This window comes from Bombina bombina, chromosome 4 (assembly GCF_027579735.1).
Source record: "Bombina bombina isolate aBomBom1 chromosome 4, aBomBom1.pri, whole genome shotgun sequence".
Lineage (NCBI taxonomy): Eukaryota > Metazoa > Chordata > Amphibia > Anura > Bombinatoridae > Bombina > Bombina bombina.
The window spans coordinates 1192692817-1192713591 of record NC_069502.1 but is presented as its reverse complement, the minus strand read 5'-3'; the positions used below and the strand labels follow the sequence as shown (position 1 = coordinate 1192713591).

Below are 20775 nucleotides of genomic sequence, written 5' to 3'. Positions count from 1 at the left end.
CCAATTTTTGGAATAAAATTATTACTCCCAAGATCAGTATAAATCAGTTGGAGTTACTAAATAAGGAAATAACAATAGAGGAAATTATACAAGCTATAAAGACTTTGCCAAATGGCAAAGCTCCTGGACCTGATTTACTCCCAATTGAGTTCTATAAAATCTTACAGGAGGATGCCAGCCATGTTCTGGTTAGTCTATATAATAGCTATTTTGTTAATAATACTCAACCCTCAAGATATTTCGCAAAAGCCAATATTACATTAATTTATAAAAAAGATAAAGATGTAGAATCAATGGATGCATATCGTCCAATTTCCCTACTCAATGTAGATTACAAAATTATAGCTAGTATCATGGCTGATAGACTCAAGGGAATCTTAGAGGAAATAATACATACAGATCAGACTGGATTTATGCCCGGTAGAACCTTACAGAAAAACCATCAGAACAGCCATGTTTGTAATTGAACAGATGCTATCAGATCAAAGAGATAAGAGGTATAAACATGTAGATTTTGCTTTGCTGACGGTTGACGCCGAAAAGGCATTTGATTGCATTTCATGGGACCACCTTTTTATGGCATTGAATAGTTTTGGGATAATAGGAAATTTTGCCAATTATATTAAACTAATATATCAAAAGCCAATTTCGTATATAAATATGAATGGTATAACCTCTCCCAGTCTTATACTTCAGAAAGGAACTAGACAGGGCTGCCGGTTGTCACCTCTCCTGTTTAATATTTCATTGGAACCTTTAGTAAATTTCTGTAGGGAAAGATTAGAAGGGATTTTGTTGGGAAATAAGAAAATTATTTTATCTATGTATGCGGATGATATTCTCTTTTATATAACCCCTTAATGACCGAGGACGTACGCCATACGTCCTCAGAAAAAAGGCAGTTAACGCCTGAGGACGTATGGCGTACGTCCTCGGTTTAGAAAGCAGCTGGAAGCGATCCTCATCGCTTCCAGCTGCTTTCCGGTTATTGCAGGATGCCTCAATATCGAGGCATCCTGCAATAACAATTTGTACCCCTCCGGTGCAGAGAGAGCCACTCTGTGGCCCTCTCTACACCGGACATCGATGGCCGCAATCGTTGGTGGGAGCTGCAGTGGGAGGCGGGTGGGCGGCCATCGATGGCTTCAGATACACAGAGGGGGGCGGGATCGGGGGCGCGCACAGACACGGGAGATCGGCGGGCGGGCACGTGCACGGGAGGGAGCGGGTGGGAACCGCTTACACTACAGAAATAATCATGTAGTAAGTGGGAGGAAGAGGGGGAATAAATGCCCCCAAAAAGTAATCTAAGGGATCTGGGAGGGGGTGGGGGTAGGGGTTGGTCGTGGGGAAGCTACACTACAGAAAAATGTAAAAAAAAAAAAAAAAAAAAAAAGAGAAAAAAATATTGTTAACTGGGTACTGGCAGACAGCTGCCAGTACCCAAGATGGCCCCCAATAAGGCAGGGGGGGTTAGAGAGCTGTTTTTGGGGGGGGGATCAGGGAGGTTGGGGGCTAAGGGGGGATCCTACCAAGTAGCATATGTAAATATGCTAAAGATGTATTTAAAAAAAAAAAAAAAAAAAAACTTTTATTTTAGTACTGGCAGACTTTCTGCCAGTACTTAAGATGGCGGGGACAATTGTGGGGTGGGGGAGGGAAGGGAGCTGTTTGGGAGATATCAGGGGGTCTGATGTGTCAGGTGGGAGGCTGATCTCTACACTAAAGCTAAATTTAACCCCGCAAGCTCCCTACAAACTACCTAATTAACCCCTTGACTGCTAGCCATAATACATGTGTGATGCGCAGCAGCACTTTGCGGCCTTCTAATTACCAAAAAGCAACGCCAAAGTCATATATGTCTGCTATTTCTGAACAAAGGGGATCCCAGAGAAGCATTTACAACTATTTGTGCCATAATTGCACATGCTGTTTGTAAATAATTTCAGTGAGAAACCTAAAATTGTGAAAAATTTAGCGTTTTTTTTAATTTGATTGCATTTGGCGGTGAAATGGTGGCATGAAATATACCAAAATGGGCCTAGATCAATACTTGGGGTTGTCTACTACACTACACTGAAGCTAAAATTAACCCTAGAAGCTCCCTACATGCTCCCTAATTAACCCCTTCACTGCTGGGCATAATATGTGTGGTGCGCAGTCGCATTTAGCAGCCTTCTAATTAGTAAAAAGCAAAACCAAAGCCATATATGTCTGCTATTTATGAACAAAGGGGATCCCAGAGAAGCATTTACAACCATGTATGCTATAATTGCATAAGTTTTTTGTAAATAATTTCAGTGAGAAACCTAAAGTTTGTGAAAAAAATTGTGAAAAAGTGAACAATTTTTTTTATTTGATCGCATTTGGCGGTGAAATGGTGGCATGAAATATACCAAAATGGGCCTAGATCAATACTTTGGGATGTCTTCTAAAAAAAATATATACATGTCAGGGGATATTCAGGGATTCCTGAAAGATATCAGTGTTCTAATGTAACTAGCGCTAATTTTGAAAAAAAGTGGTTTGGAAATAGCAAAGTGCTACTTGTATTTATGGCCCTATAACTTGCAAAAAAAGCAAAGAACATGTAAACATTGGGTATTTCTAAACTCAGGACAAAATTTAGAAACTATTTAGCATGGTTTTTGTTTGGTGGTTGTAGATGTATAACAGATTTTGGGGGTCAAAGTTAGAAAAAGTGTGTTTTTTTCTATTTTTTCCTCATATTTTATAAAAAATTTTATAGTAAATTATAAGATATGATGAAAATAATGGTATATTTTGAAAGTCCATTTAATGGCGAGAAAAACAGTATATAATATGTGTGGGTACATTAAATGAGCAAGGGGAAAATTACAGCTAAACACAAACACCGCAGAAATGTAAAAATAGCCTTGGTCCCAAACGGACAGAAAATGGAAAAGTGCTGTGGTCATTAAGGGGTTAAAGTAATTCTAGAAAAAAATATTATTATTGACTCAATCGATGAATTCAGTAAATTTTCAGGCTATAAAATAAACTTGAATAAGTCAGAAATCCTATGGATTATTTAATAAAAAAAAAAAAGAATAGTCTTTTTTTTAAATCCATTTAAACAAGCATCTGGGAAAATTCGATATCTCGGAATAGTCCTCTCAAAAAACCTGATTGACTGGTATAAACTGAATAATCTTACCATCTGGCAGAAATGTATAGGCTCTCTAAAAAACTGGGATAAATAACCATTATCTTTATCGGCAAAAGTAGCCCTTATGAAAAATGATGCTTTTTTACCAAAATTCTTTTCCTTATGCAGAATATCCCGGCCTTTATTCCGGTCAAAAACTTACAAAATTTTAATACTCAATGTTTACAATGTTTGTGGGGAAAAGGGAAACCTTGGATTGCACTTAAAAATTTAGCACACGGGGGGGCGTGGCTAGGAAGAGGCCATGATCGGTCGCTTTTCATGAAGCTCCTGGGACTATACATCTAATTTTACAAGTTTTACATGCTATACGGCTATTATTTCGCCCTTTATTCACAGCATTTTGTTAATTCTTATCTGGTATCCCTGAACTGAACTTAGATGAGCTTCTGCTATTACCCAGGACCTGAACTAGCCAGTAACAACTTCTTGGCCGTTCTCTGCATCTGATCCTCCACTATCTCCTTCAGCCTTTTCGAGATCTACGCTAGGCAACCCGAGTGTGTAGCTGGAGAACTTTCTGAATCAGAGGACTCTACTGTTATAAGCCTGCGCATCTCGGACTTCTACTTCATATACCGGCTTGGATAAGGAGACGGCCTATAACTCATCATCTACCCTCCCCCGGGTTTCCGGGTGTAACGGGCCCATTTACAACACTGCCTGGCAGGATGGAAGATCCACAACTGGACATGGAAACTCTGCTTTTAGATCTAGGTCGGAGAATGGACATTGGGTTTGCTGGTCTCAAAGCTTGCATCATCGAGGCCCGTGTACAAGATGGCGCCCGATCTCCACAAGCTAAGTTTGCTACCCCTAACCCAGCTACGCATCACCTACCAGACAATCAGAGCCCCCCCAGTCGACCGGACGAGTTTATACAGACCCCGGACGTTATCGCAGCAGGACTCTTCACACGTACTTCAGAGGCGTCTATAGCAGACCATTTGCTCCACTCTGATATAGCCTCGCAGGAACCCGGGACTTCAAGCACTATTTTGCTCTCAGACACGGAAAGCTTGACTTGCCCTCCACCATCTATCTCTATTTCAACCCCAATACAGGAAATGCTAAGCTCCCTCCCATCCCCAGTGTCCTGGTCGGGAGATGCGGCCGGCTCCTGCCCGGGTCACCTGGGGTTTCTTCACAGCCACACTGCCCCCGAGTCATCGCAGGAGCAGAAAGAGACTTTGATGTTTATTACTCCAGATGGGCTCAAGTCAGAGATATCCCGGGTATTTATAGCCCTTGGCACTAGATTTAGCAAAGAGTGGGACATATTTTATAGCGGACCAGACCGGACCCGCTCCGGTGTGGGTTAGACTCAGGAACAGCTTAGTTATACATGTTATGCGCAAAATTAAGGGTTAACCTTTGAATGTGGACATTTGCATCTGTTTTTGTATTATCATACGTTATTTGTTTTTTGGTTGCAATGTTTGATTTGCCTTACTGTGTGGCGGGCTGACAGACTGCCTCTTAACATGCATATATATCTATTTAATTGTGCTCTTATGTAGGGAGAAAACTACTAGTAGACATGTACGCAAAATTATCATTAGATAGAATCCGTGGTCAGACTGTATAACTCCTTGCACATGCGCATCACATCTATGATACTTCATCAGAAATTGCCTTTGGAGACATTTTGCTTAGCCTTCCACTCCACTTGTTCCCTACATTTCATGGCAGAAGTTATGGTATGTTATCCCAGGGCTTAGTCTAATCGGATAGACACTCCACACACTCACCCTGAGAATTTAGATCTTCCTTAAACAAGTACCTTGTGTACTATGGTATGCCAATTACATCTTAACTCCCCTATGAATCCTGTGGCTTTTTTCTAGGTATATTATAGGACTAAATTTGATTTAGATGTAGATGAGGTGTGATAGTATAATATATAGCTAATACAGTGACTGGTGATCTTAGTTTTTAGTTGCAGCCACTAATGGCCTTTGTGTCATTCAGATGTTCATGCTCTCGTTCTCCCTTTGAATGACCCCTTCCTGGTAAGTTTCCCCATGTCAACTTAGATAACATACTCCCCAAGACTTTAGGGTTCTAACATACCTCACTCCCTATCCCACTTACCATGAGCTTTGAACTACCCACATGCTCTATGAATAGCTAAACCTCCAGTACTAGGCATGACAGAGTTTATAAAATTAGAAGTACAAGATACTGTTTTTCTGCAAGGTGCTATGATGTTGTCTTTTTTTTTTTTTTTTTTTTTTTTAAACCCCTATAGCCGCCAATTTCCTCCCTAAGCACTACTTTAAAGAAAGATGCCTTTTCTGCCAGTGATCTACTAATTTTTTTCATCTCGCCACCCCATTGATTCCCTCCTAGACTTATTTATTACCCATCTACCTAGATATGGCTATCTGAGCATACTAGTCCTCTGTTATAGAATTACTCCATCCTGCCCCTAACATTGAGTATTATATTAAGGCCCTTTTTTCTCCCTTCCCACCTTTTTACAGAGCAGCTCTTGTCTGCCGATTTGCCCCCCCACCCTCCAATTAGGTCCAAAAGTGACCGTTCCAGAACCTAATTTCCTCCCTATAGTTTTCATTAGTCTGCATAGGTCCAAAAGTGACCTTTTAAACCAAAGAGGAATCAATTGTAAAACTTATTTAAAAAAAGAGGTTTCAAATGCTAGTTTAAAATGAGAAGGAAAAAAAAAAAAAAAAAAAAAGGAGAGAAAAGGAAAAAAACATTGTGTTATATTACTCTTGTAAAAGGTCTCTTGTGTTCTTGTTATTTATGGTTTATGTTATCTCATTTATGCTGTACATTCCTCATAACCTCAATAAAAATATAATTTAAAAAAAAATATATATATTTTAGCACACTTGAGAGTAGACGGGGGGCTAGCCCTCCCTAATCTGAAATTATATAATTGGGTCTGCCTAGCAAATAATACGTTAGATTGGTTAACAGGTACAGAATATATTACTAATTATCAAGGTGAGGAGGATGCAATTTCTTCCCTCTCTCTTAGAGCTCTTTTGCACTATCCTGTGACAAAGACATCCGAAAGAATTAATTTTCAATATACTGTGCACAATATCACACAAGCATGGAAGAAAATATGCCAAACCCTACATTTAGAGTATAGAATATCACAATATTTACCTTTAAGGGGAAACCCACAATTTATAAGTGGTATAGAAACACCCGCTTTTTATGACTGGGATAAAAAAAGGATTAATTTGAGTCGTCCAATTAATAGACCCACAAACCAAAACGGTCAAGACTTTCGACTCTTTAGTTAAAGAATATAACTTAAAAAGCATACAAATTTTTGCATATCTACAAGTACGTCATTTTATCGATACCAATAAACTGACAGATTTTAGTACAAGTAATTCGGGGCTTCTAGATTCAATTATTAATATCTATCAATCTGGGGAGTATTCAATGTCTTGCTTATATAAAAGCATAATATCCTTAGAAGCTGAAGAAAAAATATCAGATTTATATATCAAGTGGCGCAGGGATTTTAGAAATTTAAATTTTGATTACTTTAAAAAGAGTTTTTTATTGATCCTTGAATATACACGAGTAATTTCATTTAGAGAATCCGATATCAAATTATTAAATAGAGCTTATTTAACTACCTGGTGGATATCTAGATGGAAGAGACAGGAAATTGTGAAGTGCTCAAGATGTAGCGCCCCCGAAGTTGACTTGATCCATGCTTTTTATTTTTGCCCAAAGATCCAACATTTCTGGTGCAAAGTAGAGTATTGGCTGAACAAGTTTTTACCTTCTAAAGTTAAACTTAGGGTAGAACAAATTATTTTTCTGTTTGAAGAGAAAGAGATCATGAATAAACAGTTAATTAATACAGCTAAATTAGTGGCAAGACAGATGATCTTATGTAGCTGGAAGGATAAAAATGCACCCAGTATTGCAGCCTTTACAAGGAATATGTTACTCCAATTAACAATAGATATTAAAGATCTGACGATCTTTTTTGATAATCAACTGCAATCATTTTTGCTAAAATGGGAAATGGTTATAATATATATTATATAATATAATGTCACTATCAGAACATTTACAAAGTCAGATTATATCCCCTTTACAGGATTCTCTTTTATTCCAGCAATTAGTACTGTCAGACAGGTACCGACATCTGGGAAGGATGGTTAATCCTAGAAGTACAAGTTAGTTTCCTAACCAGTTAAAGATATTGATGATGGATGGGCTGAGGTGGGGAGAGGGGGTGACTTCTTTTTTTTTCTCTCTCTCTTCTGTTTTGTTCTGTTTTTTGTTTTTGTTTCGTCTCTTTTTGTTCCGTTTGTATTTTAAGTGTTTAATTTAGTTGACTATGCTTAGTCTAGGTATTCATTTGATTATGTCTTATTTCTCGGTAATAGCATAGATCTATTTTTTGAACCTTTCATTATGTCTGTTTTAAAATAAGATTTAGAAAAGGGAATTTTCTCCAAATGTCTTTTTATGCTATACTGATAGACAACAGTAAATTTATGATAATCCACTTTTTCTTTTTTTCTCTGGATATGTATAGTAGAATGCTCTGATTGGATAGTCATTATGTATCTATGTATCTATGGCCCTGCGAGGCGCTGAAGTCTATGTTCATTTTTTCCTTTTTTTTGTGATGGAGATAATTAAATAATAAATAAAAAAAAAGTTTAAAAAAAAAAAAAGTATTTTACTTATCTTTTCCTCTCTGCTGTCTGTTGTATTCCCTCTTCATCTTACTCCCTGTCTTATTCTGAGGTTCCTGATTTTATCCCTAAAAAGAGACCCCCTTACAGGTGACCAATGAGAGGAGTTACATAGACATTGGGAGCTCCTGTCAGCTCTCTAGAACAGTATTCACCTGTGATGAAGATGGTCATTATTGATTATAAAAACAGTCAACTAAAAGCAGAGCTGGCCAACTAGGCACTGGTGTGACATGCAGAGCTCACAAGCTTCACTAGTTTAGTGAAAGCTGAAGAGGCCGTTCTTCACACACGGATGATCTCTGCACAGATATCTTGCATATATTGCAACACCTCTCTTCAGCATCCTTTCGGAGTGCATTCTATGTTACTGCTGGTGAACAGAACGTATCACACTGCTCTAAAGGTGAGACCAATCACTGCACAAAAAAAATTGTAATAAGGATTTGTTCAGTCTAATTCTTTATCTGTATGATACAAAGAGGTCTAATGAGGTGATAGAGAGAGAGGTGTTACCTTAACGTACTGATTTTACAAACAGTTCGGAATGTAATTAAGTAAAATAGTCAATGTGAATGTGTAAGTAACACTGTAACCCCAAACTGATCGCTCGGATTCTAAATGGGTTTATTGGTAGCCAAATACATTGTACTCTGAACATAGCAGCCTTCCCTGCAAGCAGTTCTGCGCGTTTTAGTAAGATGTTTCAGTCATAAGGGATCAAGCTAATTTGTTTACTGATGAAACAGGCAGAGACAGAAAAACAGATTGTTCTGTGAAATGTGCCAAAATTCCTGCCTCTGGATATGACGCTTACACTGCTGGGAGGGGACAAGAATACATTGCACAATGTTGTGAGTTATTCACAGTGTAACTAAATGAGACAACTTTACAAACAAGCTTAGAATCCCCCCCCCATCTCAGGTACACAGATGCAGAGGGGCAGCATGCTCATGTTCAGTGGATAGCCCCCCTATCTAACAGCAAACAAACTTATGGAGCCTATGGAACCCTCTCAGGGCTGTGTTTATTTGTCTCCTCTTTAGTGCGGAGCAGACTCCAGCCCTTGCATGGGCTAACCTACTGGGTGATGATCATGCTAAGGACCCGTCACACCCCCGCAAAGGCAGAAATTGTATTCACTTTCTGCAATGAGATTTTTTTAGTGAAAACATTTCTGATGGTCATTTTGAAATAAAATTCAATTTTAAATTAGGTGGTGACATAAAAGCAGCAGTTCTATTGTGGCTGGAGAATAAAGCAATTTTTAAAGAGTAATAAAATAGTGCAGCATTGCAAATTAGCTGCAGACAAAAAAGAAATGCTAGTTTTTAAAATGTCTTTTGAATACATTTGTTTCCTTTTCTCTTGGTCTAACATCAGAAGATAAAATGTAGTAATAAAAATGTGTATTGCTCACAAGAACGTCTTACATTCATAAGTCAAAGCTTTGCAGACCGGGAAAGGCTAAGGGGGCAAGGTTGAAAAAATCCCTGAGAGCCAGTCAACAATAAATACACTGCTGCTTTGTAAGAGCTGCTCCATATTTGACTGTTCTCTTCAAACAGCACTTTGCTTTGGATGCACTGTAAACTTACACAGTGCAGCAAGAACTTAGCTTTGTTTAAAGAGAACAGTCTAATATGGAGAAGTACTGCAAACAATTCCTGCATGTATCCCATTCTTTCTGCAATGACATCTCTGATCACTGCATGTTCTGCCTTGGGGCACACACCTGTCTCACACTGACAACATACCGTTCTCCTCTCACTCTCCTGTGCAACTGATCCTCCTACATACAAACTCTGTTCTCAGAGCCTTTTACTCTGTTTGTCCTTCTCAGAACACAGTCACTCACATTTCTTTCTTTCTGTCTCAAACACACTTCCTTATCTCTCTATCATAGTCTCCTCTATCTCTCTTTGACAAACACAGTCATAACCAGCCCTTTCTGTTTCACACACAGTCACCTTCAGATCCCCCTCTCTCACACAACTACAGTCATCAACAGATCCATCTCACATATATATATATATATATATATATATATATATATATATATATATATATATATATATATATATATATATATATATATATATATAAAGTCACCCCCCAGACCAGCAATCACACACACAGTCATCCTCAGATCCCTCTCTCACACATACACAGTCACCCTCATCCCCCAGCACACACATATATTAGTCAACCTCAGTGCCCCTCTCACACAGTCACCCAATGCCCCCCCTCTCAAACGCACAGTAACTCTCAGCCTTCTTCCATACAGTCACCCTTTAGCCCCTTCTCTCTCACACACAGAGTTGCCCTCAATCCCCCTTCACAGAGCCACCTCAGCCCTACCTCTTACACAAACATACAGTCACCTTCAGCCCCCTCTCTCTCCCACACAGTCACCTTCAGCCCCCTCTCTCCCACACAGTCGCCCTCACGCCCCCCTCCCACACACAGTCGCCCTCACGCCCCCCCCCTCACACACAGTCGCCCTCACGCCCCCCCCTCTCATTCACAGTCGCCCTCACGCCCCCCTCTCACACACACAGTCGCCCTCACGCCCCCCTCTCACACACACAGTCGCCCCCACGCCCCCCTCTCACACACAGTCGCCCTCACGCCCCCCTCTCACACACACAGTCGCCCTCACGCCCCCCTCTCACACACACAGTCGCCCTCACGCCCCCCTCTCACACACACAGTCGCCCTCACGCCCCCCTCTCACACACACACACAGTCGCCCTCACGCCCCTCTCACACACACACACAGTCGCCCTCACGCCCCCCTCTCACACACACACATCCGCCCTCAGCCCCCTCTCACACACATACACAGTCAGCCCCCTCTCACACACATACACAGTCAGCCCCCTCTCACACACATACACAGTCAGCCCCCTCTCACACACATACACAGTCACCCTCAGCCCCCTCTCACACACATACACAGTCACCCTCAGCCCCCTCTCACACACATACACAGTCACCCTCAGCCCCCTCTCACACACATACACAGTCACCCTCAGCCCCCTCTCACACACATACACAGTCACCCTCAGCCCCCTCTCACACACATACACAGTCACCCTCAGCCCCCTCTCACACACATACACAGTCACCCTCAGCCCCCTCTCACACACATACACAGTCACCCTCAGCCCCCTATCACACACATACACAGTCACCCTCAGCCCCCTCTCACACACATACACAGTCACCCTCAGCCCCCTCTCACACACATACACAGTCACCCTCAGCCCCCTCTCACACACATACACAGTCACCCTCAGCCCCCTCTCACACACATACACAGTCACCCTCAGCCCCCTATCACACACATACACAGTCACCCTCAGCCCCCTATCACACACATACACAGTCACCCTCAGCCCCCTCTCACACACATACACAGTCACCCTCAGCCCCCTATCACACACATACACAGTCACCCTCAGCCCCCTCTCACACACATACACAGTCACCCTCAGCCCCCTATCACACACATACACAGTCACCCTCAGCCCCCTCTCACACACATACACAGTCACCCTCAGCCCCCTCTCACACACATACACAGTCACCCTCAGCCCCCTATCACACACATACACAGTCACCCTCAGCCCCCTCTCACACACATACACAGTCACCCTCAGCCCCCTCTCACACACATACACAGTCACCCTCAGCCCCCTATCACACACATACACAGTCACCCTCAGCCCCCTCTCACACACATACACAGTCACCCTCAGCCCCCTCTCACACACATACACAGTCACCCTCAGCCCCCTCTCACACACATACACAGTCACCCTCAGCCCCCTCTCACACACATACACAGTCACCCTCAGCCCCCTCTCACACACATACACAGTCACCCTCAGCCCCCTATCACACACATACACAGTCACCCTCAGCCCCCTCTCACACACATACAGTCACCCTCAGCCCCCTATCACACACATACACAGTCACCCTCAGCCCCCTATCACACACATACACAGTCACCCTTCTCTGTCACCTCTGCCCCCACTGCCTCTCTCACAGACTCACTCTAACACGCACTATCTTTCTCTGTCTTAACAAGTACACAGTCACCCACAGCTCTCCCTTCCTAACTCACATTCACCACTCTCTTTCATACAAATACACACACAGTCATTTCAGGTCACTCTCACAGAGTCAGCCACATAACCTATTCCCTGACCCTATCTCTAGCACAAACATTCAACCTCAGATAATCTTCGCAATTTAACTTACACACACATCTAACATATACTTAGGTACTAGCCCCCATACCTCCTCTCACACTCACCTGGGTGGCTGACACAGCAGGCGCGCCGGACACGCAGCCCCTCCTGGAGACCTGCAAGAAGCTCCCAGCTAGCAGCCTGCGCACTCGAGTCCCGTGCACCGCCATAGCCCTACAGCAGCCCACAGTGATACCGACAGCGGCCGCACTCACAGCCCGACTGCCAGCCAGGGTGTAGCATGGGGCTGCATCAACACTGAGCTTCACGGCTGTCACTTTGCAGCCAATCGGCGAGCATCCAGTCACAAGTTAACCAATCATCATACAGAGACACTGCACAGCCAATCAGCATCATCAGGTTCCTAACAGCCAGTTAGCGTCTTAGCACACTTTAACCAATCAATAGGCTACTATTCACACTTTAGCCAATCATAAGGTCGCACACCCCCACCGCATTGCATGCCGGGTGTTGTAGTTACAATAGATTTTGTTTATGAGGTTGAAGTTCACATTCGTAACTGTTCTCTGCAGTACATTAGGTGAAGCTTGATATTTGTAGCCGTTACAATCACTTTATATATTTATTGATGTCATCACTCACACTCAGGCAGTACTCAGTAGCAAGCACTCACATTATGCCTATGATGTATTTAAACTAAGTAACAAACACTCATGTCTGTATTTAGTGATCTAAATGCTCTCACGCAACCTGTACTCACACACTTAGTAACAAGCACTCACATCATGCATATACTGTACTCACACTCAGTAACAGACACTCACATCATGCATATACTGTACTCACACACTTAGTAACAGACACTCACATCATGCATACACTGTACTCACACTCAGTAACAGACACTCACATCATGCATATACTGTACTCACACACTTAGTAACAGACACTCACATCATGCATATACTGTACTCACACACTTAGTAACAAGCACTCACATCATGCATACACTGTACTCACATACTTAGTAACAGACACTCACATCATGCATATACTGTACTCACACACTTAGTAACAGACACTCACATCATGCATATACTGTACTCACACACTTAGTAACAAGCACTCACATCATGCATATACTGTACTCACACTCAGTAACAGACACTCACATCATGCATATACTGTACTCACACACTTAGTAACAGACACTCACATCATGCATACACTGTACTCACACTCAGTAACAGACACTCACATCATGCATATACTGTACTCACACACTTAGTAACAGACACTCACATCATGCATATACTGTACTCACACTCAGTAACAGACACTCACATCATGCATATACTGTACTCACACACTTAGTAACAGACACTCACATCATGCATATACTGTACTCACACACTTAGTAACAAGCACTCACATCATGCATACACTGTACTCACATACTTAGTAACAGACACTCACATCATGCATATACTGTACTCACACACTTAGTAACAGACACTCACATCATGCATATACTGTACTCACACACTTAGTAACAAGCACTCACATCATGCATATACTGTACTCACACTCAGTAACAGACACTCACATCATGCATATACTGTACTCACACACTTAGTAACAGACACTCACATCATGCATACACTGTACTCACACTCAGTAACAGACACTCACATCATGCATATACTGTACTCACACACTTAGTAACAGACACTCACATCATGCATATACTGTGCTCACACACTTAGTAACAGACACTCACATCATGCATATACTGTGCTCACACACTTAGTAACAGACACTCACATCATGCATATACTGTACTCACACACTTAGTAACAAGCACTCACATCATGCATACACTGTACTCACATACTTAGTAACAGACACTCACATCATGCATACACTGTACTCACACTCAGTAACAGACACTCACATCATGCATATACTGTACTCACACACTTAGTAACAGACACTCACATCATGCATATACTGTACTCACACACTTAGTAATAGACACTCACATCATGCATATACTGTACTCACACTCAGTAACAGACACTCACATCATGCATATACTGTACTCACACACTTAGTAATAGACACTCACATCATGTCTATACTGTACTCACACACTTAGTAACTGTAACAGACACTCACATCATGCATATACTGTACTCACACACTTAGTAACAAGTACTTACATCATGCATATACTGTACTCACACACTTAGTAATAGACACTCACATCATGCATATACTGTACTCACACACTTAGTAACTGTAACAGACACTCACATCATGCATATACTGTACTCACACACTTAGTAACTGTAACAGACACTCACATCATGCATATACTGTGCTCACACACTTAGTAACAAGTACTTACATCATGCATATACTGTACTCACACACTTAGTAACTGTAACAGACACTCACATCATGCATATACTGTACTCACACACTTAGTAACAAGCACTTACATCATGCATATACTGTGCTCACACACTTAGTAACAAGTACTTACATCATGCATATACTGTACTCACACACTTAGTAACAAGCACTTACATCATGCATATACTGTACTCACACACTTAGTAACAAGCACTCACATCATGCATATACTGTACTCACACACTTAGTAACAAGCACTTACATCATGCATACACTGTACTCACACTCAGTAACAGACACTCACACCATGCATACACTGTACTCACACTCAGTAACAGACACTCACACCATGCATACACTGTACTCACACTCAGTAACAGACACTCACATCATGCATACACTGTACTCACACTCAGTAACAGACACTCACACCATGCATATACTGTACTCACACACTTAGTAACAAGCACTCACATCATGCATACACTGTACTCACACTCAGTAACAGACACTCACATCATGCATATACTGTACTCACACACTTAGTAACAGACACTCACATCATGCATATACTGTACTCACACACTTAGTAACAGACACTCACATCATGCATATACTGTACTCACACACTTAGTAACAGACACTCACATCATGCATATACTGTACTCACACACTTAGTAACAGACACTCACATCATGCATATACTGTACTCACACACTTAGTAACAAGCACTTACATCATGCATATACTGTACTCACACACTTAGTAACAAGCACTTACATCATGCATATACTGTACTCACACACTTAGTAACAAGCACTTACATCATGCATATACTGTACTCACATACTTAGTAACAGACACTCACATCATGCATATACTGTACTCACATACTTAGTAACAGACACTCACATCATGCATATACTGTACTCACACACTTAGTAACAAGCACTTACATCATGCATATACTGTACTCACACACTTAGTAACAGACACATCATGCATATACTGTACTCACACACTTAGTAACAGACACTCACATCATGCATATACTGTACTCACACACTTAGTAACAGACACTCACATCATGCATATACTGTACTCACACACTTAGTAACAAGCACTTACATCATGCATATACTGTACTCACACACTTAGTAACAAGCACTTACATCATGCATATACTGTACTCACACACTTAGTAACAAGCACTTACATCATGCATATACTGTACTCACATACTTAGTAACAGACACTCACATCATGCATATACTGTACTCACATACTTAGTAACAGACACTCACATCATGCATATACTGTACTCACACACTTAGTAACAAGCACTTACATCATGCATATACTGTACTCACACACTTAGTAACAAGCACTTACATCATGCATATACTGTACTCACACACTTAGTAACAAGCACTTACATCATGCATATACTGTACTCACATACTTAGTAACAGACACTCACATCATGCATATACTGTACTCACATACTTAGTAACAGACACTCACATCATGCATATACTGTACTCACACACTTAGTAACAAGCACTTACATCATGCATATACTGTACTCACACACTTAGTAACAAGCACTTACATCATGCATATACTGTACTCACACACTTAGTAACAAGCACTTACATCATGCATATACTGTACTCACATACTTAGTAACAGACACTCACATCATGCATATACTGTACTCACATACTTAGTAACAGACACTCACATCATGCATATACTGTACTCACACACTTAGTAACAAGCACTTACATCATGCATATACTGTACTCACACACTTAGTAACAGACACTCACATCATGCATATACTGTACTCACACACTTAGTAACAGACACTCACATCATGTATATACTGTACTCACACACTTAGTAACTGTAACAGACACTCACATCATGTATATACTGTACTCACACACTTAGTAACAAGCACTTACATCATGCATATACTTAGGGCTGCAACTAACGATTATTTTCATAATCAATTAATCGGCCGATTATTTTTTTGATTAATCGACTAATCGGATAAAAAGAGAATCAATAATAGTTTTCTATATTTTAAATAAAATCCACATAATGAGTGTTACAAATATAAACTTCAGATTAAAACTTTACATTAACACAATTGTTTGTCCAATTTTTAAGCAGCAGAGCACAGTTTTATAATTAAACAAAGCAAAAACTGAAAAGAGGTAGAACTCACTGTTAATAACATTCTGTTATTCACTCTTTCAGAAACTTTGCATTGAAATGCAAAAATCTCCATGTCCACATGCTTCTTGCTAAGTCTGGTTCTCTGTTTGCAGCTATATTTCCTGCAACAGATAAAAGGCTGTTGATGTGTATAAGTAGGGTTTTGCCAATTTCACCAAAGTTGGATATTTATCTTTGTTAACTCTTCACCAATGCTAAGTGTTTTCTACCTTGGCAAGGGACCTCTCAATAAAGTAACCCTTGACTTAATTCTAACATAAAAATATCTTGAATATCTATATGCAATGGTAAATAACCAGCTATAAGGTTAGGGGAAATATCTAGTCCGCTCTAAAAATAACGGATAGAATACTTCTAAAGGTTGAATCTGGTACATATTATCACAATTTATTAAAAATATAAAAAAACAATAAAAACCAAAATCAAAAGTGCTAAGGACTATATATCAATAACAGGACAAAGCCTTACACATTTATTTATACAGTACATATAATCAGCAATAGCAAGCAATACGCTAATAATTGTGCAAACAGATAATAGTGCACATCAATTTAAATAACTCCCATCAATCTAGGGGCAAGGTGTAAACAACAAGCTTGGCACTATATCATGCAAAGCATAGTTCCAAATCACCAGATTTAATATAAATAATCCAAATGATGACTATTATATCTGGGTTGCACATAAGCCAGGGATAGTCGAAAACGTATACTGTCCTGAAAAAGGGAAAAGTAGACGTCCTTTAGGCTAAGGACCTAACCATAAAACAGAATACCATATGCAGGAATTCATTGGAGTGAAGCAGCTGGTGTTGTGCACAGACCAACTAATTGCAAACCAACTAATCGATTATGAGATTCGTTGACAACTATTTTCATAATCGATTATTATCGATTATGACGATTAGTTGTTGCAGGTCTACATATACTGTACTCACACACTTAGTAACAAGCGCTCACATCATGCATATACTGTACTCACACACTTAGTAACAAGCACTCACATCATGTCTATACTGTACTCACACACTTAGTAACAAACACTCACATCATGCATATACTGTACTCACACACTTAGTAACAAACACTCACATCATGTCTATACTGTACTCACACACTTAGTAACAAACACTCACATCATGTCTATACTGTACTCACACAGTAACAAGCACTCACATCATGTCTATACTGTACTCACACACTAAGTAACAAACACTCACATAATTTCTATACTGTATTCACACACTTAGTAACAAACACTTACATCATGTCTATACTGTACTCACACACTTAGTAACAGCACTCACATCATGTCTATACTGTACTCACACACTTAGTTACAAGCACTCACATCATGTCTATACTGTACTCACACACTTAGTAACACACTCACATCATGCATATACTGTACTCACACACTTAGTAACAAGCACTCACATCATGTCTATACTGTACTCACACACTTAGTAACAAGCACTCAAATCATGTCTATACTGTACTCACACACTTAGTAACAAGCACTCACATCATGACTATACTGTACTCACACACTTAGTAGCAAACACTCACATCATGTCTATACTGTACTCACACACTAAGTAACAAACACTCACATAATATCTATACTTTACTCACACACTTAGTAACAAGCACTCACATCATGACTATACTGTACTCACACACTTAGTAGCAAGCACTCACATCATGCATATACTGTACTCACACACTAAGTAACAAGCACTCACATAATATATATACTTTACTCACACACTTAGTAACAAGCACTCACATCATATCTATACTGTACTCACACACTTAGTAACAAGCACGCACATCATATCTATACTGTACTCACACACTTAGTAGCAAACACAGTGAGTTTGTTACTAAGTGTGTGAGTACAGTATAGACATGATGTGAGTGTTTGTTACTTAGTGTGTGAGTACAGTATAGACATGATGTGAGTGTTTGTTACTTAGTGTATAGACATGATGTGCATATTTGTTACTACGTGTGTGAGTACAGTATATACATGATGTTTGTGCTTGTTACTGAGTGAGTACAGTATAGACATGATGTGAGTGTTTGTTACTAAGTGTGTGAGTACAGTATATGCATGATGTGAGTGTTTGTTACTAAGTGTGTGAGTACAGTATAGACATGATGTGAGTGCTTGTTACTAAGTGTGTGCGTACAGTATATGCATGATGTGAGTGCTTGTTACTAAGTGTGTGAGTACAGTATATGCATGATGTGAGTGCTTGTTACTAAGTGTGTGAGTACAGTATATGCATGATGTGAGTGCTTGTTACTAAGTGTGTGAGTACAGTATAGACATGATGTGAGTGCTTGTTACTAAGTGTGTGAGTACAGTATATGCATGATGTGAGTGTCTGTTACTAAGTGTGTGAGTACAGTATATGAATGATGTGAGTGTCTGTTACTAAGTGTGTGAGTACAGTATATGCATGATGTGAGTGTCTGTTACTAAGTGTGTGAGTACAGTATATGCATGATGTGAGTGTCTGTTACTAAGTGTGTGAGTACAGTATATGCATGATGTGAGTGTCTGTTACTAAGTATGTGAGTACAGTATATGCATGATGTGAGTGCTTGTTACTAAGTGTGTGAGTACAGGTTGCGTGAGAGCATTTAGATCACTAAATACAGACATGAGTAGAGTGTTTGTTACTTAGTTTAAATACATCATAGGCATAATGTGAGTGCTTGCTACTGAGTACTGCCTGAGTGTGAGTGATGACATCAATAAATATATAAAGTGATTGTAACGGCTACAAATATCAAGCTTCACCTAATGTACTGCAGAGAACAGTTACGAATGTGAACTTCAACCTCATAAACAAAATCTATTGTAACTACAACACCCGGCATGCAATGCGGTGGGGGTGTGCGACCTTATGATTGGCTAAAGTGTGAATAGTAGCCTATTGATTGGTTAAAGTGTGCTAAGACGCTAACTGACTGCTTGTAACCTGATGATGATGATTGGTTAACTTGTGATTGGATGCTCGCCGATTGGCTACAAAGTGACAGCTGTGAAGCTCAGTGTTGATGCAGCCCCATGCTACACCATGCTAGACATGATGTGAGTTCTTGTTACTAAGTGTGTGAGTACAGTATAGATATGATGTGAGTGCTGTTACTAAGTGTGTGAGTACAGTATAGATATGATGTGAGTGCTGTTACTAAGTGTGTGAGTACAGTATAGACATGATGTGAATGTTTGTAACTAAGTGTGTGAGTACAGTATAGAAATGATGCAAGTGTTTGTTACTTAGTGTGTGAGTACAGTATAAACATGTGAGTGTTTGTTACTAAGTGTGTGAGTACAGTATATACATGATGTGAGTATTTGTTACTTAGTGTGTGAGTATAGTATAGACATGATGTGAGTGTTTGTTACTTAGTGTGTGAGTACAGTATATGCATGATGTGAGTGCTTGTTACTAAGTCTGTGTGTACAGTATAGACATGATGTGAGTGCTTGTTACTAAGTGTTTGAGTACAGTATAGACATGATGTGAGTGCTTGTTATTAAGTGTGTGAGTACAGTATATGCATAATGTGAGTGTTTGTTACTAAGTGTGTGAGTACAGTATAGACATGATGTGTGTTTGTTACTTAGTATGTGAGTACAGTATAGACATGATGTGAGTGCTTGTTACTAAGTGTGTGAGTACAGTATATGCATGATGTGAGTGTTTGTTACTAAGTGTGTGAGTACAGTATAGACATGATGTGAGTGTTTTTTACTTAGTGTGTAAGTACAGTATAGACATGATGTGAGTGTTTGTTACTTAGTGTGTATGTACAGTATAGACATGATGTGAGTGCTTGTAACTAAGTGTGTGAGTACAGTATAGACATGATGCAATCAGCCAATAGGATTGAGCTCATATTCTATTGGCTGTTCCAATCAGCCAATAGAATGCGAGCTTAATCCTATTGGCTGATTGCATCAGCCAATAGGA

At 40.1% G+C, this 20775-nt stretch overlaps 1 protein-coding gene across 3 annotated transcripts in view; it reads right to left on the bottom strand.

Annotated features, from left to right (window-relative positions):
• Window positions 1–12424, bottom strand: part of MOCS1 (molybdenum cofactor synthesis 1) — a 255798-nt gene extending 243374 nt beyond the window's left edge. For all 3 annotated transcript variants that reach the window (XM_053712667.1, XM_053712668.1, XM_053712669.1), the window contains exon 1: window positions 12224–12424. In XM_053712667.1, coding sequence (XP_053568642.1) covers window positions 12224–12328 — 105 coding nt within the window. In that variant the 5' untranslated portion in view covers window positions 12329–12424. The remainder of the gene's footprint in view (window positions 1–12223) is intronic.
• Between the last annotated feature and the right edge of the window lie 8351 nt (window positions 12425–20775).